This window comes from Tenrec ecaudatus, chromosome 17 (assembly GCF_050624435.1).
Source record: "Tenrec ecaudatus isolate mTenEca1 chromosome 17, mTenEca1.hap1, whole genome shotgun sequence".
In the NCBI taxonomy this organism is placed as follows: domain Eukaryota; kingdom Metazoa; phylum Chordata; class Mammalia; order Afrosoricida; family Tenrecidae; genus Tenrec; species Tenrec ecaudatus.
The window spans coordinates 52,480,217-52,504,787 of NC_134546.1; the positions used below are offsets into that span (position 1 = coordinate 52,480,217).

The 24,571-nt window shown below is 40.2% G+C and overlaps 1 protein-coding gene across 1 annotated transcript in view; it reads left to right on the forward strand.

Moving 5' to 3' along the window:
- UBE2Q2 (ubiquitin conjugating enzyme E2 Q2) overlaps window positions 1–24,571 on the forward strand; it is a 71,900-nt gene that overhangs the window by 40,111 nt on the left and 7,218 nt on the right. The window contains exons 5-11 of the mRNA XM_075535252.1: window positions 962–1,102; window positions 3,229–3,313; window positions 5,018–5,078; window positions 6,159–6,249; window positions 12,509–12,567; window positions 20,019–20,067; window positions 20,422–20,517. Coding sequence (XP_075391367.1) covers window positions 962–1,102; window positions 3,229–3,313; window positions 5,018–5,078; window positions 6,159–6,249; window positions 12,509–12,567; window positions 20,019–20,067; window positions 20,422–20,517 — 582 coding nt within the window. The remainder of the gene's footprint in view (window positions 1–961; window positions 1,103–3,228; window positions 3,314–5,017; window positions 5,079–6,158; window positions 6,250–12,508; window positions 12,568–20,018; window positions 20,068–20,421; window positions 20,518–24,571) is intronic.

Consider the following 24,571-nt stretch of genomic DNA (forward strand, 5'->3'; position numbering starts at 1 on the left):
ACCAGTCTCTCTTACACCAGAAAGTGTGGTCTTTTTTATCGTTTGAATTTTCTTTTATGTGTTCAGGATTTTCCATTGTGATCCCAAATACAGTGGTCAGTAGGGGTAGCTGGCCACCTTTTGCTTCTTCTGGCCTCAGGCTAGTGATGCCTGAGTGGTTCTTGGTCCTTTTAGTGCTGTGGCTGACTGTTAATTCATGTCTTTTCACCCACAAAATTGTCTTCTTCACTCTGTTTTTGCTCCAGAGGGACTAGACCAATAGTTTACCATGGCTGCTGGCTGAGACCCCAGTCACTTCTCACATAAGGGGGGGATGTAAGACCACCATCTTTGTGGATTGTTGTGGCAGTTGAATGTTCACAAGACATTGCGTCGAGTTCAGCATTTCAGTCCTTTAAGGTTGTTTAATCTGTGTCTACATTTTAGATGAGGTTTTAGATGATGTCCAGAAATTCAGTTACTAGAACAAATGTATCAACTCTATACAAGTCAAGGCTCTGTATACAAATAAAAGTTCAAAACACCAAACTTAGAGCCATTAAGTCTATTCTTACTCATGGTGGCCCTATAGAGCAGGATAGAACTGTCCCATAGTGTTTCCTAGGCTCTACTTTTTACAGATGTTGCATCTTTCTCCCTTGGAGTGACTGTTGGGTTCGAACCACTGAATTTGCTGTCAGTAGTCCAGTGCAGCTTCACCACTTGCCAGCAGTGTTTCAAACATTCCTCCTAAAGATAGCCTATTTACCCGGGAATAGCTGTGACTTTGTAAGGCTCCTAAATATGCCTTCCTCAGAGTCTAGCTGTTAAATAAAATACTGGGACCCGTTAGAATTGAATGTCGAGCTCAGTCTCATAGAATAAATATAATCACTCTCCCCTGTTTCTCATTGGCCAGGAATCATTGAAATTTTGGCACAAGAGGAAAAATAGTTTGAGTGAACTTATATGTCTTTTGCAGGATCTAGAAGACTTGGATCACTATGAGATGAAGGAAGAAGAGCCTATTAGCGGTAAAAAGGCAGAGGATGAAGGAATTGAGAAAGAAAATTTGGCAATATTAGAAAAAATTAGGAAGACTCAAAGGCAAGACCATCTAAATGTAAGTGTGTAGAAATGTCCAGGACCTACCATTTTTGTGGTGACGTAATTATATATAATGTAATTATATATAATTATATATAATACAATGTAATATATATAATGTTTATTTAAGATAATGAACTTGGCTCCCCACCACCATCCCTGCTTTGGCAGTGGGTTCGGCAACTTGTTTTGTTGCCCTAGTTTACCTTTCTCATTTATTCGTAGACACTTTCTACCTTGTTTATGGTCTTGAGATTTGCAACCAGCTGCTGTTCCCTGTATGCATCCATACCCCTTCCAGCCCATTTATGCTGTTTCTCTGGTTACCTTCCTCCCGAGGGAGATTTGTGTGTTCAAATTCAGTTCATCCTGAAAAATACAATTCAGACTCATTTTCCTCCATGAAGCTGACCTCTCATCTGGCTTATCCTAAGTAATCCAAAAGAAAGTTTTCACTTGAGTTTTCTCAAGCTTTTACTACTAATACTACTGCTGCTGCTGCTACTACTGCTACTACTGCTGCTTCTTCTTTTTGGCCTCGCATCTCTTTATTCCAAGCAGACCTACCAGAGGAATGATATGAGCACTGGAATTGGTAATGGTGTGCCCATGGGGTTTCTGTTTACTCAACTCTAAATACAGATGCCAAACAACTTTCGGATTGCCTTGGAGTAAAAATGAAAATGCTGTCTGTAAGATGCCCAGAGTAGAGGAAATTAAGTAACAGTGTGGCAGCTCTGTATCAACACTTACTGATGTCTGCATTGTGTCACAGGGCTCTGGGTCAGCCCCACGAAATGTGAGGGCTGGGCTCTTTGTCCAGAGCACAGGTTCTCAAACGCCAGAATGCACTGCTATGCAAGTAGTTGCCAAGTGTTGTAAACAGGTGGATTGCTTGATCGCCTTCAATTGCACTATATGAATTTAATTGACATTTAGCAAGTTAACTCAGCTCTCATATTGATTTTTGTTCCTTCTTCATGTTTGGGACATCTGAATTATGATACTTTTCCCCCAGCAGTTTTATTCACAAGTAATTTACATATCATATAATGAAATAGTTTAGTCATTCAATCATATCACGGAGAATTGTACAATCACCCCCACATCAACTTTGGATATCCTCCCTCCCCCGTGGTCAAATTCCCTAAAGATGATATATTCATGCAATCACAATCCATTCTAGTTATGCCTGAAATCCCCTTTCCCTCCCTAGTTCCCAACCTTGACTCCTAATGTTACTTTTTGTTTCATGATTCAATGTGTTGAGCTCAGAGTGAAGACAACTAGAAATGATGGAATACTTCCACATGCTAGAAGTATGTTAAGTCTACATACGTTCACATTTACTCTTCATTAGTGTGCATGAAATAGCTACTTTTAAGATGTGAAAACTGGGCTTCTAAAGTCATATAGCTAAAAATGACTTTTTGTAAACTGGATTCCCCTCCACCCCACCCCCAGTTTTACATGGTCAGAGGCATGCTTTTGTTTTTTAAGCAAAGAGCATCCTAAGAGGTTTTTTCCTTAGGATAAATAGTTCAATTCCTGTTCAGTCTTTTTTTTTTTAAATCATGTTATTGGGGGCTCGTACAGCTCTCATCACACTACATCCATCCGTCCGTGTGTCAAGCGCATCTGTACATTTGATTCCCATCCAGTCTTAAGGTAAGATGTTGTCGTATGTTCATTTTGAGAGAGACCCCCAAGCTCAGAAAGAATGGGTGACGCCGCTTGCTTGGATGCAGATCCTTTGCTCTCTAGTTCTCACAGAGAGCCTAGGCCTTCACACTGTCAGTGTAGCATTTTTGCATGAAGTCTTCTTAATGGTGAGGGATTTTAGTGTTTTCAAAATTTGATAGGGTTTGGAACAGACTCAGACAAAATTTTAGTTTAATTCAGGGCCCATGCTGGTCTCGACTTCTTTTTTTCCACTCTCAAATAATAAATGAACCAGCCTTGTCCCAATTTTATGCTACTGTTGAGTTGTTTTACTCTTTCATTTAATTCTACGTATCTAAAATTTTCAACTTAAAAAAAATATTCTGTTGTATTGTAAACTTTTATTTCAGGTTGACAAACTTTAGATCTTGAATGAGTTGAGCCAGTAGACCCGGGTCAACAGCCAGCTTTGTGTTTCAGGGTGCTGTGTCCGGGTCCGTGCAGGCTTCAGATAGGCTTCTGAAGGAGCTCAGGGACATGTACAGATCACAGAGCTACAAAGCAGGTAAGGACCTCGGATCTCTGTTGCCTCCTTTGTCCTTGTGCTCCTACCTGTTCTTACGTAACAAACGTCATTCCTTACCATCTAACTGCAAGGGAATGGGAAATGATTTAGGCATGTAACACTCAAATCAAGTTCTCAAAAGATGTGTTGTTATTGTTGTTAGGTGCTATTAAGTCGCTTCTGACCTATCAGTGACCCTACGCACAACAGAACAAATACTGCCCGGTCCTGCCCATCCTCACAGTCCTTCCAAAGTTGAGCCCATTGTTGCAGCCACTGTGTCCATCTAGCTCCTTGAACAGCTTCCTCGTTCTCAATGCCCCTCTATTTACTAAGAATGATGTCTTTCTCCATGGACAGGTCCAGAGTTTGTAAGACAAAGTCTCTCCATCCTTGCCTCTAAGAAGCACTCTGGCCTTACTTCTATGACAGATTTGTTTGTCCTTTTGGCAGGCCATATTACTTTCAATAATCCTCTCCAATACCACAATTCAAATACTCCGATTCCTCAGTCTTCCTTAGTCAATGTCCAACTTACAGCTACATATGAGGCAATTGAAAATAATGCCTTGGGTCAGGAGGGTGGGTGGGTTAAAATAGGTATCTTATTCCTGATGGCGATGAATCTTATGCTTGTATTCTGGGAAAAGCACAAGTATTCTCTCGGTTTTCAAAGTGAATATAGTTTACTTTGTTATTGTGCAGTTCATTTTTATGGTTGTTCTCACCCTTTCTGGAAAACAACATAATCAACTGTATACGTTGATGCGGCTTTCGCTTTAGTGTGGTCCACAGTCCACACCCATGGAAGCCGACGTAGAGAGGAGGCGGCCTACTTCTGTAAAAGATTTTAAGTCATGGGAATGCAAAGGGCCGTTCCACTCCACCTTTGTAGGGTCTGTGGGAGTTGGAAAGGACTCAGTGGCACTCTCTTATATTGTGACAGGGATTCTAACTGTATTACATACAAGCCGACCTTTCGTTTGTGTGATGAGATATGAGCATTTAGGAATTCTCAAGAATGAACAACTCTGCTTTATAAAATACAAGATGGTCAAACTTGTCCCTCAGCTAAAAGAAATGTGCTGTCTTTCATTGTATTAAGCAAAAGTGGATGTCCTTTTCTTGTACTAAGTTCTGTAAGGTTATCTGTAGAAATAATTGTGTTAATATTTGTGTGCTGGTTTATCTTTAAATATTTAATAATGACTTACTCATCTCAGGATTATAGTAGAAAAAAAGTTAAGTCATATATTAAATGGCATTGGTTAAGTGATATGTTCATAAAATAAATTACTATGAAGTTGTTAATAAGATTGGTGTAGACTTAAAATATACTAATAAAATATAGAACTATGTCTTTGAAATTTAAAGAAAGCAGAATATGAAACATAATAGGATTCCAGTCACATAGAATTATTTGCTTATGAAATAATTATAAATACACATGATTTTGTGTGGTCTATTTATCCCTCCCAACGGGTAAGCAATTTCTTGGGTCATTTAAAACCCTCTTGGTGTAGTGCCCTTGATTATCTGTTAATGGTGTAGATATTCAGATCCAGTTGAAAAATTATTATAACTTGGTTGTTTTTTTATTTTAATAGCAAAATTTCTAGTTTTCGTTGGCTATTTAGTGTTACATACAGTTAAATTAATAGTTGTTCAAATGAAGCTTAAATAATTTGCCCTATATCTTGACAGGGATTTATTCAGTGGAACTCATAAATGACAGTTTATATGACTGGCATGTTAAACTGCAAAAGTAAGTGACTTATTTGTGCTAACCCACTTCTTGCAATGACAGAGTATTAAAATGGAGATTTTTTTAAAACCCCAGTATGATACCTGTAAACAGTGGAGTAGTTATTTAAAACTTTAGACCCCATCACGATAGAAATTGATTTTAGATGGCTAGCATGTACATGTCTGAGGCCTAGAAGAAACAGGAAGGAGGAAAAACCACTGTGGATAAATGTTTCCTAGAAGCAGTGAGAGAAGAGTGGAAGTTAAGGGGGGTGGAGGGGAGTGTGTTTAGTATTAACAAGGAGATTGACTGTGATACCCAGGTTATGCGTTTAACTAAGGGATTTGAGGAGAACCTGTGTATCGAGCAATTGCTTATGATATGTGAGTTGTCTTATTCTCTTAGTCTGTGGCAATTCTTTTCTTTTTTTTTTTAAACATTTTATTAGGGGCTCATACAACTCTTATCACAATCCATGCATACACATACATCAGTTGTATAAAGCACATCTGTACATTCTTTGCCCTAATCATTTTCTTTTTTTTCTTTACATTTTATTAGGGGCTCATACAACTCACAATCCACACATATACATACATCAATTGTATAAAGCACATCGTACATTCTTTGCCCTAATCACTCTCAAAGCGTTTGCTCTCCACTGAAGCCCTCTGCATGAGGTCCTCTTTTTTTTTGGGGGGGGGCAATTCTTTTCTTTGAACTTCTGTCTAGTATAATACAAATTTAGGGAAGTAGAGTTAAAAAAAGGAAAAAGATTATTGAGAAAACTGTTTGCATATGTCTATGACTTTTTTCTTTTAGAAAGACTGCTCAATTTTAATCCCTTTATCAGAATAGATTTATAATACTATAATCCCTCTTTGGGTATTTATTCCTGAGGACCTGGGGCCATAGTGACTTATTTTTCTTGTGGAAAAAAGCAGCTTTAGAACAGTGGTGTGGAATTTACCTCAGGGAGCAACCTTTTTAGCTGTTGGTTTATTTTATTTATTTTCCAATCCCACCCTGTCCCTGATTTGGTTTACTTTTGAAATTCTTTTACAAACTTTAAACTGTTTTTTGTTTCATGATTCTCAGGGTTGACCCTGATAGTCCTTTGCACAATGATCTTCAAATCTTAAAGGAAAGAGAAGGCATAGAGTATATTCTGCTTAACTTCTCTTTTAAGGTAAGAAAATGTCAGTGGCACTTTCATGTGCTTCCAATGGGAGTACGACTGCTTTGGGGAGTAATTCCGCATTAGTTGGTAAAGTAGAAGATGCTACACTGGGCTGTGTCCTTAGGGGAGTAAAAGCAGGGTGATAGATCGTTCCTGACGCTGATGAGCCCGACATGGGAAGGTCAGGTATCACATTGGAGGCTTATCCCGACTCGTGGTTGCAGGGATTGACCTCCATTCAGCAAGTCAGAGGTCAGAGGATGATGAGTTCAATTCAGAATCAAGAGAGCACACTTTGGCAGTACATCCATACATGGTGCATGCAGGCCACCTCCCCAAGGAAACGCCCCTTACATGAGAACATAAAATGTCAGTCAGATGTTGATTGTATCATGTTAGATCTAAGTATGATGTTATCATCTTTAGAATGATTTAAGAAGATGTGTTTAGTGCTTAGAGCAGTAGACATAGAACATTAACCATAACCCACTCTTGTTAACTTGGCACTGTACACATCTCCTTAAATCATTCATCTCTAAATACAGTGTTAAAGTCATGCTTGCAACTAATAGGATACAGTTAGCATCTGTAGTTAACAACACCCTAGACCCATTTACGTCTTATACTTTATTAGCAATGAGTTAAGGGAGGGAATAACAAAAGTATTTTATATATAAACTCACAGGTATATAAAACAAATAAAAATAGAAAAGCAGTCCTCATTTTACAACTGGTCTCATGGTCACAAGTGGTATTTAGAGCTACCTTCTTCCACCACTCATTCCATGTGCTCGTTGCCCTCTGCACATCCCGCAGTTGGTTGGGGTTCTTTGCCCGGTGACCCAAATGTTCATTCCCAAAGTGTCTTGATTATCAAGTCATATTGGCATTGACTTGCTGTAATTTTCCATTGATTTAAATCACAGGTTGTAATAGTACTAGAGACTTCCTGAAGGATTTTCTGTATTCCAAACATATTCCTTACTTGCATTAGCTAATATCAGCTCAGTTTCCCTTTGGATTAGAATCAGTCATGCCAGCCAATTCACTAATAGCCTTTTTTGCTGTTCACCCAGACGCCTGAGCAACCCACAAGTTGTCGGGTGACACTCTTAAATTCCAGTTGAATGGAATCAGTGTTGTGGCATTCTGCTTCCCTAAAGGTTACTACCTGGAATGGTGGATGGAGCAGTTTTGCTCTGGCTTACAGGGACACTGAGTCTGAATCAACTCAGTGGTGACTGGTTATTCAGAAAAATCTAGGAAGTGTTTCTAAGGAATTCTATTTGAATTATGTGAAGCTTCTTTTTGATAAATTTTCAGTTGAGAAGAAAAGTTAATGCAACAATTGTCTTGCAGATTTTATTTTTACTTTAATTTGTAGACTTTTCAGCATGTCAGGTGCTATAGAGGATTGACTATGCATAAACATTTAAATATGATGTGTTCTTCAAGAACCTGTAGTTGATCAGACGGGAATCTGTGTGGTGAAGGCTGTAGAGCAGTGGTTCTCAACTTTCCTCCTGCCACGACCCTTTCATACAGTTCCTCATGTGGTGGTGACCCCCCCTAACCATAACATTATTTTTTCTTTCTTCTCTCTCGCATAAAATTGTTTTCATTGCTACTTCATAACTGTAAGTTTGCTACTGTTATGAATTGGGCGATCCCCGTGAAAGGGTCATTTGACCCCAAAGGGGTCGTGCGACCCACAGGTTGAGAACCGCTGCTGTGGAGCTTTGGAGACACTTTCTGATGAAGTGTATGAGGTCTCACCGTAATGCTCCAAAGAGATGCTAGGAGTTTTCGTGCAAATTAATCTGTTAGGCTTTCAATTTCATTTTTAATAATGCTTATGCTTTCAGCAACAAAATAAAAGTAGTGTCATTGCGGGACATTGAATCTGGATAAAGAGTAATGAAGATCTGCTCTAGGGCAGTGATAGTAGAACACAGTAAGAGTAGAGGTGTTTTGAAGGAAGAAAACCAAGACTTAAGAATATTTTCTTTATACTGAAGAAGAATGGCAGTAATGGAGCTTCTTACTCAGTCTCTGTGTGTTTTTTTGTTTCAGGATATATTTTCACTTAGGATTATTTAACAGTATTGAAATAGTCTAAGTATCAGTATTTCCCCTCAATTTGGTTAGTGTGGAAACTTTTATTGCAGTTGTCAATTAGTTTTCCTGTAGTATAATTCAGACATAGATTTGTTAAAGATTCTAATGACTTTGTATTTCAATTTATTTATATTGAAGATGAATGAAATGCCCAGGCAAATAAAAAAAATAACAACAACAACCAAGTAGGTTACTTTAAAAACATACATAATCGAAATAATTCTTTTAACCTGAACGCACTAAATAATGTACAGTCCTATCTTCATAGGGGAGACGCCCTGGTGGTGTGGTGGTTACCTGTTAGGCCAGCAATTTGAAACCACCAGGTGCTCCATGGGAAAAGGCAGGGCTTTTCAGTTCTGCAGAGTCACAGTCTCAGAAACTCATAGGGGCCATTACACCTGTCCTCCAGAGCTGGCAGTGAGATGGTCATATGCCCAACACCAAACTTAAGAAATAGGACATTATCGGTACCTTTGAATCCCACAGTGTGCCCTTCCTCTGCCGCTTTGTCCTTGGGGATGTATCTTAAGGAGATAGGATACACTGGCCAGGAACTGGATGACATGTGACTCCAGGTAGTTTTTCATTATTTTCTCTGCTCTCGATAGAGCTTCAGGGAGGGGATGATTTGAGAGGTAAATGACTGAGATTCTGGGTGAGGGGAGCCAGCCCCTAACATATCATCCAAAAGAATTCTAAATTTTCAATTTTGTACACCTTAATGACTTGCTTTGATAAATATAATTAAAGGCAAAAATGTAAAGCGTGGTGACGTTCAACCCCATTTTAGTCTCTGGGTTTACAACCTCTGTCTTTTTACCTCTCTTTTACACGGGACATTTTCTGACCTATTTCCCAGTTTACTACATTCCTTTTAGCTAAGTCTGTGCCATGATGTAAGCACCTTAACTTCCTAACTTCAGTTTCTCTATTTTTACCTTTTGAATTTCTACATGGTTCATTATTTATAATTAGTAGGTCTCTGGAAGAGTTTTGAATCTTGTCTTTCCTTGCACATATTCTGAGTAGTTATTAGAATGTTTGATCATTTTATTATCCTGATTCCTTGTGGTGTTGTGTCTTTGTTACTTGTTTTCCGGTTGTATTGTCTGTCTCATATGGCTGACTGTTTTTAGTGATAGACGTCAAATATGAAAAATCACTGAGGTAACTTGAAGCCTTGGATGATACTGCTTTCCAAAGAGGACTCCTAATCTGCCTCTGCCAGGGGCCCGGGCCCCAGCAACCCAGGATCACCTAATCCAACGAGGGATTGAAGTGACTTAAAACTAGACTCCATTCCTCGTCTGTCAGGACAGTGTACACTACTTGCCCTTCAGGTTCACAGCCTAAGTTGTGGGAGATTTGTCAGGTCCTGCTCTTGGGTGGGCCCTGAGCCTGTGAATCCTACTCAGTGTCTGAGTTCTTAGTCATCCCCCTTTTACTTCACAGACAGTGGATGGTTTGAATGACAGAGCATTGTCAGCATAGGTTTTTGCTTTTATGGCCCTGCTATCGGACAATAAAATGTACACTTTTATTTATCTTATTGCTGTGGAGAATATACACAGCAAAACATACACCAGCTAGACAGTTTCTGCAGGCACATTCAGTGATAGTGATTACATTCTGCATGGTTCCTCCCTGATTAACATAAACTCGCTGAGCTTCTAAGGATTATAGCTCATCTTTCAAGTTCCTCTTGCGACTTTTATCTTATATAGATATTGTTTTAGTCAGGATTGAGTAGAGAATCAAATCCAGAGACACTCATATGTGTATAAGAGCTTTATATACAAGAGCAATTGAATATTGAGAAAATATTCCAGCCCAGTCCAGATCAAGTCCATATAGACAATATTAGCCCATATGTCTGATACCAGTCTATAAAGTCCTCTTCAGACTCACGTAACATGCACTGATGGAAGGTCAGGAAGGTAACAGGCCAGTGGGTGGAAAGTCTTGTGGATCTAGTGGTGGTAGATGTATCTCAGCACTAACATCGCTCTTCACTCAACTCCAGGGCTGTGGCTCCATCAGACTCTCTCCACGTGGCTTGTCAACAGGAATGCCTCTCAGGGAGTGTGTGAGTGTCCTGCCTCCAGGGAACTATTTATCTCCTCTGCGCCTCCAAATGGGGTCATTTAGCTGTGACTTGATTGACAGGCTAGACTCCACCCCTTCACTCTTAGGTCTCAAATTGTCAACAGATGATGTCACTACCACAGCTATGTTACTCTATATTATGGTTCTTAGACGAGTATGATACTCAAGACTAATATGATTAAGCTTGGGAGTTGTTTTTTTATTTCATTATCTTTTATTTTTTCATGAAAGTTTGGTTTGGTCTTAAGGGAATTTTAGGGGAACTTTTAAGAGAACGTTAGTGTAAAGAAGATCTCAGGGCTATAGTTACAGTGATTTGTGCAGCTTCAGTGGCTCCTAAAAGCCTGGAGTTGATGAGAATTTGAGAATCTTTTATCTAACTGTCAGGGAGGGCAGCGGGCACATCCAGTTTTTCACTGAGCCGTGTAGCTGCACTAACCATTTCCCTTTGCTGGCCCATTTTCTTCCACTTTTGCTCTAGGTGGATCGTGACCAGTGATTGTGCCTTAGATGGCTGCTTGCAAGTTTTGACTATCCTGGCACTATAGAATGGATTAGAACATAGAACAGAAACATTAGATGTTAACAGGGATATCCCAAAATACCATGACCCTAAACCTCCAGACCAAAAACTGAATCCTATGAGGTTTGAGGTTGTACATAAACAACCTTAGCAGCTTCTTTCTTTGATGTTGTTTTCAGGTAAATCTATCACATAGCTTTTGCCAATTCAACTTTTTACAGGCGCACAACTTATTGACAGCAATTACAGTAATCAGTTGTACCACTACTATTAACAAACTTGATTTTTTTCCATCAGTATAGATTGAAACTCAATTCTCCAGAAGCAAGTGCTCCCCCTCCCCCTCCTGCTTGTCCCCCTTTTCCCTCTCCTGGTAACTGCTAAGAGGCTTCGGTCTCTATACAGTCGTCTTTTATGCAGATTAGACAGTCATACTGTGTTTGTACTTTGGTGATTGACTTATTTCACTTAGCAGAGTGGTTTCAAGTTCTGTCTGAATTGTAACGTGATATTAAGACTCATTCTTCTTACTGCTGATGCGTATTCTGTATGTCCGTACTACAGGTTGTTTATTCTATTGATAGGCATTTAAATTGTTTCCAGCTTTTTTAGCTATAGGCTATATCCACTCTTTTGAAAGTCCTCCATAGTCCACTTGGCTTTTATGAAAGACACCTATTTTTGCAAAACAAAGGAGATCCAAAGAGAATTTTAGCTTTAACAGTTCAGTGAAGCTAGCAGTGATCCATTATCCAGGCAGTGCACTTCCTTCCTGATCAGCAAAGAAGCCTCACCGTGGGCTCTGCCAGGAACTGCTCGCAGTACCAAGGCACCGTAGCTCTGACCTCTGTGTGGATGGTATGTCAGTGTTAGTCTAGGTTTTATGTGTTTTTGGTAGGTGTTAGGTTATTTTGGGGGGTTTGGGAATTTTTAAACATTTTTCCCTTAGGCAGACAAACTACTTGCCCAACAGACTGGAAGAGTTCCATATTTGTGCCCCTTCCAAAGATAGGGGAAAGAACAAAGTGGGGAAGTTGTGGAACAATATCACCAGTGTCACACACAGCAAAATTTTATTGACGATCATAGCCAGGGAACTGCCAGAAATTCAAGTAGGTTTCAGAAGATGTGGAACTTTCTCTCTGGATCTAAAATCAGGACTTTTGCCTGCTTGGTTTTTCTCTCCCGTCTTCACCTTTAGCAACAGTGTGTCTGGACTGCAGTCAGGAGTGTTGAAAACATTCCCATATACATGACTGGCAGGTGCTGCTTCACTTTATACCATCTCAGCTTGCAAAAGGCTTCGTAGGAGACGGGGCCAAGACTTGTAATGGGACTAGTTGAACACTGTTGAAGAAGCTTTTGTCTGAGTCTGTTCTCCAGTCGTTTGGGGTCATATATACCTAGATACCTAAGAGTGGAATTTCTGGGTCACAGTTACAGTTCTAGTGAAGTATCTTCTAAATAAGAGAGTATTAAGAATGTCTTAAGATTAATGCTTGCTTATTTACCTTCTAGGATAACTTCCCATTCGATCCTCCATTTGTTCGCGTGGTGTTACCTGTTCTCTCAGGAGGGTAAGTTGATGTGGTAGTTTGCTTTGACCTGAACATCACTGTCATCATTGGTAGGCGAGTTAAAACACAGATTGCTACGCCTCTAGGCCTTCTTGATTCAGTAGGCTTGGATAAGACCCCGACACTGCACTTCTAAGGGGTTCCCAGGTCAAACTGCTCTTGATAGTCTGGGGACCACACTTGGAGAACCATTGCTTTAAATCAATGTGCTGTTTATGGTTGGAGATTTTAGTGACCTCTGTTTAACATTTCATTATTTAAAAATCCAATATTTTCCAAATATAACTTAGGACTTATAGTTTAAATAAAGTTATAAACTAGTGATTCCCCTATACCAAGGATCTGATTGCTCGTTATAGGAGCTATTTTCTGTTCTTTTATCCAAACGGGCAAAAAAGATCAAGGAAAGGATTAGTAACTTCTGAATGAATGTATATAAATATTTCCACTAGGTTACCTAAAATTTTGAAGTAAAATTGGCCAGCATATGAGGTTATTATTCCTATTATTCAGATGAATTATTTGAATAACTAATCAGCTTCTGATTTATCCAAATTGCTCTTCAAGCTTCTAGGAAAGTAAAATTGGCCCTTGAGCAATGTAGGGGTTCGAGGCACTAACACCCTGTTCAGTAAAATATTCCCATGACTTTTGACTACCCCAAAACTTAATTACTTAGTCTACTGTAGACTCCTGGGACTTAAGGTAATTCTATTGATAAGTGTCATTAATTTAAGCAATGTTAAGAATTTAGAATACTGTTGCGAAAAGGAAATTATACACCTATAGGCCAGCTTCAGGCTGAAATTGGTTAATTATTTACTGGTTCAGATTAAATGCTTAAGTGACTGAACACTGTTCACATGAACAATGGGGGTTGGTGAGAGGGCAAAACTTTCAGTAATGCTTATTGACAAAGACAGAAAGAACCAAGACTACCACACTAAAACATGCAATAAGAAAGCCAGGGGAGCATTAAAATAGTAGCTATATGGTAGTCCTGGATCACCACTCATTGGGCACCCTTAGAGCAAGAGATCTGAACCAAAGCTCAGTGACCGCCTCCTCCATAACCTTGGGATAGCAGCCATCTGCTCCTTCTCACGCCGGGACACTTCAGCCTTAAGTCTAAGGGCGTCCATCAGTTCCTTAAATATGCTACAAGTGAATTTGAGGTAAAGCCCTTTGCTTACTGGGGTTTCCGCATCAAGTCCTTCAGGTGTGGTCTATGAAGGTTGTGCCCCTCAAAGGGCTCTAAAGTCCCAAGTCTAGCACATGGTGTGCGTCACCAAAGGCTCGACAGAAACCAGGTAAAGAGAACTCTGATGGGATGTTGCTCTACCCGACTTCCCATCAACAAGAAACGTGATCACCTTCTCTGAGACATGTACACTTTGACTTGAAATCGACTGGAATTTTCAGTGAGGTTTACATCACTCTCGAAAGAGTGTCTGTAGATTTGGGGTGACCTTAGCACAGAATTGTATGGCAGCAACTGAATGGTCTTCTCCTTCCGTCCCTCTCTTGAGAAGCTGACACCAGCTCAGGTGAGGTTTTCTCTGTTGAAGTAGTTCTTAAGATGTGAATGAGTGTGTGTGTAGAGTGGGGACCCAGGGTCCATCTATAGGAAGTTGGACATCCCCCTTGCAGAAGGGCTGCAGGGAGGAGACGAGCCAGTCAGCGTACGATGTAGCAACAATGAAATATACAATTTGCCTCTAGTTCTTGAATGCTTCCTCCCCCCCACTATCATGATCCCAATTCTACCTTATATATCCGGCTGGACGGGAGGATGTACAGTGGCACAGATAGGAACTGGAAACACAGGGAATCCAGGACAGATGAACCCCTCAGGACCAGTGGTGAGAGTGGCGATACTGGAAGGGTGGAGGGAAGGTGGGGGAGAAAGGGGGAACAGATCACAAGGTCTACATATAACCTCCTCCCTGGGGGACGGACAGCGGAGAAGTGGGTGAGGGGAGACATCGGATGGTGTAAGATATGACAAAATAATAATTTATAAATTATCAAGGATTCATGGGAGAAGGGGAGTGGGGAGGGAGGGGAAAAATGAGGAGCTGATACCAAGGGCTCAAGTAGAAAGTAGGTGTTTTGAGAATGATGAGGGCAACATATGTACCAATGTGCTTGACACAATTGATGTATGTATGTTGTGATAAGAGTTGTATGAGCCCCTAATAAAATGATTAACAACAAAAAGACTTACATATAAAGTGGGTGATACTTGCTTCATGGGCACTAGGTTGGCTTCTAACTCATTGCTTGGGAGACTAGTTTAGATTACATGACCAGAGAACAGAAAGAAACCTCTTGGTGGTGTTTATCGATGAACTCTCAAATTGCTTTCCAAAGTAGCTATACTGTTTTATGAAATTCCTCCCAGCAGAATGTGCACACCCAGGCTCTTCTATTCAATGGTCAGCCCTCGCTAGGCTGACTTCAGATAATACTGTTTCTTCAAAATTATTATTGCCAGTGGGCATTTCCATGCTAGTAATACCAGGTCCCTTCGCAATTGTTCTTATATCTGTTATCAGACTTCTCGGGAACATTAAAGAATCCTTCCTTGGCTCATGACCACCTCTTCATAGTCTCTCCCACTAGCATTTCATGTCCTTGTTTATTTGCCATTTATTTAACATCTTTAAGCTGGAGACCTTCCGAGTTTGGCTCCGGAGCCTTCCTCCGTGTCCCTCCCCTCCAATCTTCTCCCTAGATGATTTCATCAATTCCATTGTTTGTGTTTTTTAATTGAACATTTTAATGAGATACTTGTAGGTCCCCATGCAGTTTAAGAAATAACAGATGCCTTGTACACCATGCCCAGTTTCTCCAGTGGTAGCACAGTGGTCTGATATCACAACCAGAATACTGACACTGAAATACTCCACAGATCTTACTCAGATTTCCATAACTGTACTGTAATTCGTGAGGCTGTGTGTGTGTTGCCAAAGTCAGTGTCTATAACGCACACTCTGGTTTTGAACAGTGGCAATGCTACAAGATTGCTCTTCAAAGCATCTCCTCTTCTTTGTAGTGCTCTTGCCCTGGCTGTCCCTGGCTGTCCCTGGGCGTCCGTAAGTGGCAGCGTGTAACCTTTAGGAGTGGACTTTGTTTCGCTCACTCTAGTTCCCATGGAGAGGCATCCGAGTTGTTGTATATCACTGTGGTGAGCTCCTTTTTGTTGCTGAGTCGTGTTCTTGGTGTTCCCAGTCTGCGTGAATTACCCACAAAGCTGCTACGAGCACCTGGGCAGAGGTTTTTGTGTAGATGTTTCCATTGGGATTGTGGATCGTATGGTAACCACATTATTACTATTATTCTAGAAATTGCTGAACTGTTTCCAGAGTGGCATTACCATCTCTTATGTCTGAGTGATCCAGTGTAGGGGCTGCAGCTTGTTTTTCTTTTAGCCATTCTGCCAGGATATAGCGATTCCCCACTGGGGCTTTTAACTTGTACCTCCCTGCTATGTTCTACCTATGTTGAATATCTATCGTGGGCTTCTTTAGAACTTTATATTCTTTGGGGGGAAATGGCTCTTCATTTCTTTAAACTGTTTTCTAATTGGATTGATATTTATAGTTAAATGTTTTAATTAATAGGTTGTTTTTTTAAGAGTTATTTTAGGTTTATAGATGAATTGTACAGAAAGTGCAGAGCGCCCACATGTAAACACCCCCAGCCCATCCCACACAGCTCTTAATACATCTTTTCTTACTGGCTTACACTTGTGTGATATATCTATTATAATTGACACTTATACATTATACACAGCAAAGCCCTTAGTTTGCACTAGAATTCATTGTGTTGTACAAGCCGTCTGTGTTTTGGTAAATGTGTGAAGCCAATGTATGTACCATTGCATTGATACAGACCAGCTGCACTGCTCTGCAAATCCCCTGTGTTTATCCCTCCTCTCCTCTTTCCCACCCCCTGGAAACCTCTGGTCTTTTTACTTTTATTTTTTGCCTTTTCCAGACTATCATATGATTGGAATCAGATAGTATATACCCCTTTCAGGCTGGTTTCTGTCAGCCATGTGCATTTAAAGTTTTTTTTTCCATACTGTTTTGTTGTTTTTAGCTTGTTTCTTTTTATCGTGAGTTATTATTGATATATCCAAGCCTATTAGATTTAAGTTCATTTTATTTTGCCTGTAACTGTCCAATTGTTCCAGCACCATCTGTTGGAGAGGCATGACTATTAAGGTTCTGTGCCATTGGCTTTAAGGTTTATCTCTCGAAACTGTACGTGTCTTTCTGGTTCTGTGTTCAGTTTTCTTTCTGATGCCTACGTTCATCTCCCAGAACGTCGCCTGGAGCTCTGTACGTGGGAGAACCAAGCAGAGTCAGGGCCTCCCCACTCCTCTCTCATTTCATCCGTTATCTTGGCATCATCTTCTCCACCAGTTTCCACACTCAGCCCCATCACCCTGCAGTACTGGATCGTTCTAGTTTGTGGGTGGGAGAGTGTGGAAGTCAAATCCCCACCTTTTCACTTCTTTGTTTTGTTCTGACACCAGGTGCCCTTGCAGCCTTTCTTTCTCTTAGTCTAGCTACCCAGAGGTAGGTACTGCTTGGAACTGGTTTATTCCAGCTCAGGTCCCTGCTAAGAATTTGCCTTGTCTCTGAAGTAGAAATGTAAATTCTCAGCAGGGAGCCAAGCCAGACTGAATGAGTTGGAAGCCCTGGAGCTAGGTCAGGTTTCCCAAGTTAGAGGACACTGCAGCCCAGACTTCGATGTCAGCTGAAAGTCTCTGGGTCTGCCCCCAGCTCTCTTTCACTTTTGATCTTCTGGCTAACAGCTTTCAGGGTTTCCTTTTCCTTCACAGGATGCTAACTGCAAACTTGGGGGCTTGCTTCCCTTGGCTCCTCTGTTTCTGACCTGCTAGCTGCAACTAACCCTGTAGGTGTGATGATTTACTGGAATGACTTACTGGCCTCCTAGTCTTGAGTCCTATGGATACAGCATGAAAAGAAATGTACTGGATGGACCCTTGGTCTGGCAGGGTGGTCCCCGTTGGAGAGTTTCCATGACCCAGAGGACGTGCTACCCACCATGTGCATCAACACCAACCAGGAAACCCATGGAGTTTCAGTATCGAGAGCTTTTATTGGGAGGAGTTTCAGTACATCATGTGAGCAAACTGCAGCCCCCCACTTCCCCTGAAATCCATGGGTATCACAAAGTGATCGCACGGTGTTGGAGAAATAGGTCTGCCTGGCCTGACCAGCACACCAAGTCACCTCATCACCTCAGCTAGCCTGCTGAGTGGCTCTGGTCCAGAATCCTTATCAGAGTCACTTAAATTATAAAGTTGTTTTCTTTTAGATTATCTTTCAGAACCCTGGAGAAAGACTAAATTCATTGGATAAATTTAATGTAAACCCATAGGGAGGTTAGCTAGCAACTTTGTAACAAAATATAATTATAAATTTAATACCTAACAGGACAAACTTAGGGATACTGCTTACAACAAAGCTTTGGCAATTAAAGATTCTTTTTACATTCAGTTACAAATATTGCTGTGCCCTTGTATGTGAAAATTATCCTTAGGTGGCCCTTAGGTCTTTAGGCTTATTTTTATAAGCCTAATTTTATTTGAATTTTCTCACTAGTTGAAGGCAAAGAGCAGCAGGGTCTGGAACACATACTAACTTGAGGCATGGAGAAAATAAATGTAATTCACTACAGAAATAGAATCGAATGGACTACTTCTTTGTGTAGTACTTATAGAAAAAGTACCTTATAGAAAAAGTACCTTCTTATAGAAAAAGTACCTTCTTTAGCCTACAGAAATTCCCTTCTTCCCACCCTACACACCTCCTGCCGTAGGAAGAGTGGGTGCTCATGGGAAAGGTGCTGGTTGGCGAGGGGGTAACGTGTTGACTAGACTACAAACTCCACCTTGCCTTCAGTATTGCTGAAGCATAAGGAAGAAGTGTGATGTTAACTCACTGACAGATTACTAGACTATAGATCCTGGAGAAACAAAAATGTAGATGAGAACCTAGACTTCTACATCTGTTAAAATCAACGTCTGTGAAACACAGATGACACAACTCCTTGTAAAAAAAGGAAGATGAGACTTGAACCTCCAGAACGGATGAAGAGTTTGTTTCCCCCCCCCCCCCCCATTCTATGGGCTGTCTCTTGTACTCTCTCTCCCATTTCTGTGGGTTGCATGTTGAGCTTCACGCTTTCTCCTGCTTTATTCAGGACCTTGCAGAGCAGTTGGTAGCAGTCTCCAGGTACCCTCTAGTTCTTCAGGAACATGTGTGGAGACTGATAGGCCACTGAGGCCACTAGAACAGTGGACTCGTTCCCATGCATCTTCAATTTCCTTCGCCTTCTTCCTCTGCCAGGGAGAGGTGCATAGACGCATGCTAGATGGCTGCTCAGGAGCTTTTCAGACCCCAGTTGCTACTCACTGCAGTAGGATGTCTAGCAGCACCACCTCTGGACTGTGAATGCTATTTTACCTTGGTGACCACCCCCTTTTCAGGATTGCTGACACCACCACCACCTTTCTCCTTAAGGTGTTAGTTCTCATTTTGAAGCTTAAAATAACATTAAAAGAGGAATTGTTAGAGAAAGGATCCAAAAGTAAAAGAATTTTGATCTAAATGATTTCCTAAGGGGAGAATTCTCCAGAGAAGACTCGTTGGACCTAAAAAGAGAAATTGAGCTTGGGCTTAAAAAGAGAAATTGAGGGATCCCCTAACAAGGGATCCAGGGTTAAAACAATTGATGTTCACAGCATATTGGACAAAAACCATTTAAACCGTAAAATACAATGCAGATGTTCATTTTATGGACAGAATAAAATCGGTGCCATTGTCAAAGAAAAACTTCCTGACTGTATAATTTTATGGCAGATAAATTTTCAGAAGCACAACGTTCTTTTTAGAAAAGAGCCCTTGTTGGACACCTCTGGGAAGATGGTGCTGAGTTAGGCCCCCTTCTCCTCTTCCCTCTCCCGGCCCTCCAAATAACCTTGACTCTTGGATGTCTCCAAACTCTGCCAGCCCGATTAGCAAGAAATGTGCACTATCTTGTCAGACCTTGAATTACTCCCTGCACCTGTGCTGTCCCCCGAATCCCATTACCCTGCCAACCTGATAAAATAACTGCTAGCTGGCCAGAGCGCTTGTCCCCCCGACGGTGGATACCGAGCTAAGTCACTTTCCGAGGACATCCCCAGGCAATGGCAGCAGAGTGGACAAACTGCCGTGGAGTCAGTTTGATGTACATGTGTCAGAGTAGAAATTGGTGCTCCATAGCAATTTATTTTTAACCATTTTATTGACCTATTCTTCATGTATGATACAATTAAGTAGTTAAGTATGTTGGAAAGAGTTGTATAGTCATCACCACAAAAAATAATAAGGACTAATGAGATAACAGTTTTGCTCATCCTTTTCAAGGTATGTTCTGGGCGGAGGCGCACTGTGCATGGAGCTTCTCACAAAACAGGTAACTCTTTTCCTTAAGTGCTGAATTTTCAACCTAAAGTTAATAAACAAAAGTGACATTTTATTGAGTGCTTATATTGAGCTGTGCTAGGAGAGATATTAAGAGTGATGTTTATTTTTTCAAAAAAGAATAATGTCTAAGGTTTATAATATGCTTGGGTTAGATAGCGTTTACGGTGATTATTATTATATTATCTTTTTTTGCAAAATTTGGAATTGCAGCTAGCTTTACTTTTCCTGGTCACTACAACCTTCTTAACATTACTTGCAAGTTGACCTGTGCCATCTGTTACACTGCCCCCCGTGGGACTCAGGATACCGCTGTGTGCTAGAGACAGATCTTCTTCTTCCCTAGGGCTGGAGTAGTGCCTACTCAATAGAGTCTGTCATCATGCAGATCAACGCCACCTTAGTCAAAGGCAAAGCCCGAGTGCAGTTTGGAGCAAATAAGGTAAATTTTCACATTTACTATGATACCTTCTGATATGTCTTCTCATCTCGACTCATAGGATATTTTTTAAACAATTTTTTTCACTTGATTTGTTTCCTTGAAACAATAAAAACATTGACAAGTGACCTACAGCAAATGCAGAAGGCCTGACGAAATGAAAGGTATCCATTCCTAATCATCTAATTAATTTGATATTTCCTTAGTCACTTTTGGCTTACAGATATACATGTATGTAAATTTAATTGATTATTAATAAACTATCTTATTAATGGGGTTAATGGATATCTATCATATAATTTCATTCCACAGTTCAGTCACATCAAGCAGAATTGTACAATTACTGTAACAATCAATTTCCCAACGTTCTTTTTCTTCCTGGACTCCTTGACATAGTTTCCCTTCTTCACCACAGCCCCCTCCCCCAACTAAACAGTCTTAACATGTAGAAAATCGTGTGTACTTTGAAGTGTCCTCAAACTGAGACTGTGTTATTAGTGTAACTCTCACCGGTCTCAAGCTCCTTCTGCCTGGATACCCTTAAACCCGTAGATTAACCTAAACGTTCGCTGTTATGATTGCCCTTGTTTCGTACAGGGGGAACGGAGACACACAGAGCTTTAGTTGATCTCAAGTTGTCAGAGTAAATACTAGAAACAAGCAAGTTTTGCTTTGTTCCCCGCTTTTCACCATTGAGTCTAGTCTTTATTCACGTGCTATCTCAGAAACATTTTTTCCATAACTAATTGCAGCTATCAACATTTATATGGGCAAAATATTGAATGATTCAGAAAGCATCAAGAGAAGAGGGAAAGGATACACAGAGTCACTATCAAAAAGAACTAGTCAACATTCTACCATTTCTGGAGAAAACCAATATGAGCAGGAAAGAATGGTGCTGTAGGAAGCGGTTTAAGCAGCACTGAAAGCCAAAAAAAAAAAGCTTCAGGAATTGATGGAATACTTATTGAAATGTTTCAATAAGCTATGAATCCCTGGCGGCACTCACTCGTCTGTGCCAGAAGATTCGGAAGACTTTCACTTGGCCAACTGACAGGAAGAGACCCAGATTCGTGCCTGTTCCAAGGAAAGGTGACCAACAGATGCTCAGACTACAGAACAGTCTCATTGAAGTCCCATGAAGCAAAATGTTGCTGAAGATCATCCAGCAGCGGCTGCAGCAGTACTTTGACAGAGGAAACGACGTGGCTTAAAATCAGGAGAGGTCTGCATCAAGGTTGATTCTCTCACCATACCTATTCAGTCTCTGAGGAAATCCCAGCGAATCTGCTTCTATATGAAGAAGCATGTGGCATCAGGATTAGAGGACGGCTTCTTAACCACCGGCGATTAAGCAACACAGTGTTGATTATTAAAAGTGAGGACGGCTTGAATCACTTGCTGCCAAAGATCAAGGATTACAGCCTTCAATGTGGATTACAATTCAATGTAAAAAAACCAACATATACTCCATCTTGATAAATGAAAAATAATTGAATTTGGTAAGTATTTATCTTGCTTGGATCCACAATCAACGTTCATGGCAACAGCAGTCTTGAGATCAAACCATGCATTGCATTGGGTCAATCAGCTGCACGAGACCTCTTTAAGGTGTGAGAAAACAAGGTGATTACTTTAATGCAGTGGTTCTCAACCTGTGGGTTGCGACCCCTTTGTGGGTCGAATGACCCTTTCACAGGGGTCGCTCGATTCAGAACAGTGGCAAAATTACAGTTATGAAGTAACTTTTATAATTATAAATAATTTTATGGTTGGGGGGTCCCCACCACACGAGGAACTGTATTAAAGGGTCGCGGCATTAGGAAGGTTGAGAACTACTGCTTTAAGGGTTAAGGTGAGCCTCACCCAAGCCATGCTATTTTCGATGGCCTCCCATGCATGTGAAAGTTGGACATAAAATAAGGGAAACCAAAGAAGAATCGGTGCATTTGAGTTATCCTGCTGGAGAAGCGTATTGACACACCGTGGACTGTTGAAGGACAAACATCTGTTTTGGAAGAAGTGTGACCAGAGTGCTCTTTAGAGGCAAGGATGGTGAGGCTCTGTCTTGCATACTTTAGGCAACTGGTCAGGAGAGACTGGCCCCTAGAGAAGGACAACATACTTGGTAAAGTAGGGGCAGAGAAAGAGGAAGGCTTTGATGAGATGGATTGACATCGTGGCTACCCCAGTGGCTGAAGCACAGGAACAATCGTGAGAATGGGCAAGACGGGGCAGTGTTTCGTTCTGTTGCACATACGGTTGCTGTGGGTCTGACTCGATGGCACCTGACAACAACAAAAAGACATGCAAAGAAGTTGTGAGCTTTGTAATTTGTATGTTGGACATTATCCTAACCTATATAGGTTTTTATTTAAATTGGATGTTCCTAAAGATTTCCTAAATTTTGGGTTCAATGTCTATTCATATAGTATTGAATAAAATTATGTGTTCATACTCGCATTTACAAAGGAAATGAAATAATATCTGTAGAGCTCCCAATAAAATTGGGGAATATGTAAAAGATGATGTGTATAATTTTTTACTGTTGTAAATATCAAATATTAATTTGATTAATCCTTCCACAAGCTCTTTAGTTCCAAATCGGATATATGATATGGACTCTTTTAACACCCAGTATTGAAACACCCTTTGATAAGAGCTAGAAACACAGGGAATCCAGGACAGATAAACCCCTCAGGACCAATAATGAGAGTAGCAATACCAGGAGGGTAAGGGGAATGTAGGGGGAGAAACAGGGAACCAATCACTGTGATCTACATATAACCCCCTTCCTGGGGGATGGACAACAGAAAAGTGGGTGAAAGGAGACATCGGACAGTATAAGACATGAAAAAAATAATAACAATTTATAAATTATCAAGGGTTTGGGAGGAAGGAATGGTGGGCGGTGGTGGAGGATGATCAGGAGCTGATGCCAAGGGTTCAGGTAGAAAGCAAATGTTTTAAGAATGATGATAGTGGGTTAGGGTTAGAAAAAATGAAAAAAAAAATGATGATAGCAACAAATATGCTTGACACGTGGATGTGTGGATTGTGATAAGAGTTCTTTGAACCCCCAGTACAATGATTAAAAAAAAAAAAAACCCTTTTGTAGATTTAGGGAAACAAATAAAAATGAGAAAAAATGAAGTGAAAAATAGAAAAACATTAAAACAAAAACATCTTAATATGAGTTAATACCATAAATTAATGAATCTTCACTTTTACCTTTTTAACATGTGATTAACACTGGAATGAAATATTTTGTGTTAATTATTGAACACTAGTGAATTGTTTAACTATTTGAAACCAGCATTTTAAATCTTTTTTGTTCCCCTCAGCCTTTTAAAATGTGACGGTAGTATGACTAGGTACTTACCCAGAATCACCAGACTCACTCCCATTGAATTAATTCGGACTCATAGTGACCCTATAGGACAGGTCAGAACTGCCCCTGTGGGTTTCTGAAAATGGGGACTTCGTCTTTTTCCCATAGTGGCTTTCAACTGCTGACTTCATGCTTAGCGTCCCAATCCCTAACCACCATGTCACCAGCACTCCCTTTGTCTATGTACTTACAACTTCAAAATTTTGTTTTTCTAATGATAAAATTATGCTAATAGTAAAGTAGACAAAAATGCAATTAACTAAAAACATCTGTAATTTGCTTACCTCGAAGTATTAACACTTTAGTGACATTATGCTTTTTAAAAGTATTTTCTTGCCCACATGTAATAATACGTTTCAATGTGAGTGTTTTTTTTAATTTACATGTTTAAATTTTTAAAAATCATTTTATTGAAGGCTCGTGCAACTCTTATCCAATCCATACATACATCCATTGTGTCAAGCACATTTGTACATATGTTGCCATCATAATTCTCATCAAAACATTTGCTTTCTGCTTGAACACTTGGTGTCAGCTCCACATGTTTTAATTTTTATTATTGATCTTAGCCAAAAGGCTATGTATGTTTTAATTCTGATAATCAATGTCAATATAATTTTTTTTACATTTAACTCATTTCTAACTTTATATGGAATGTTAAATCTG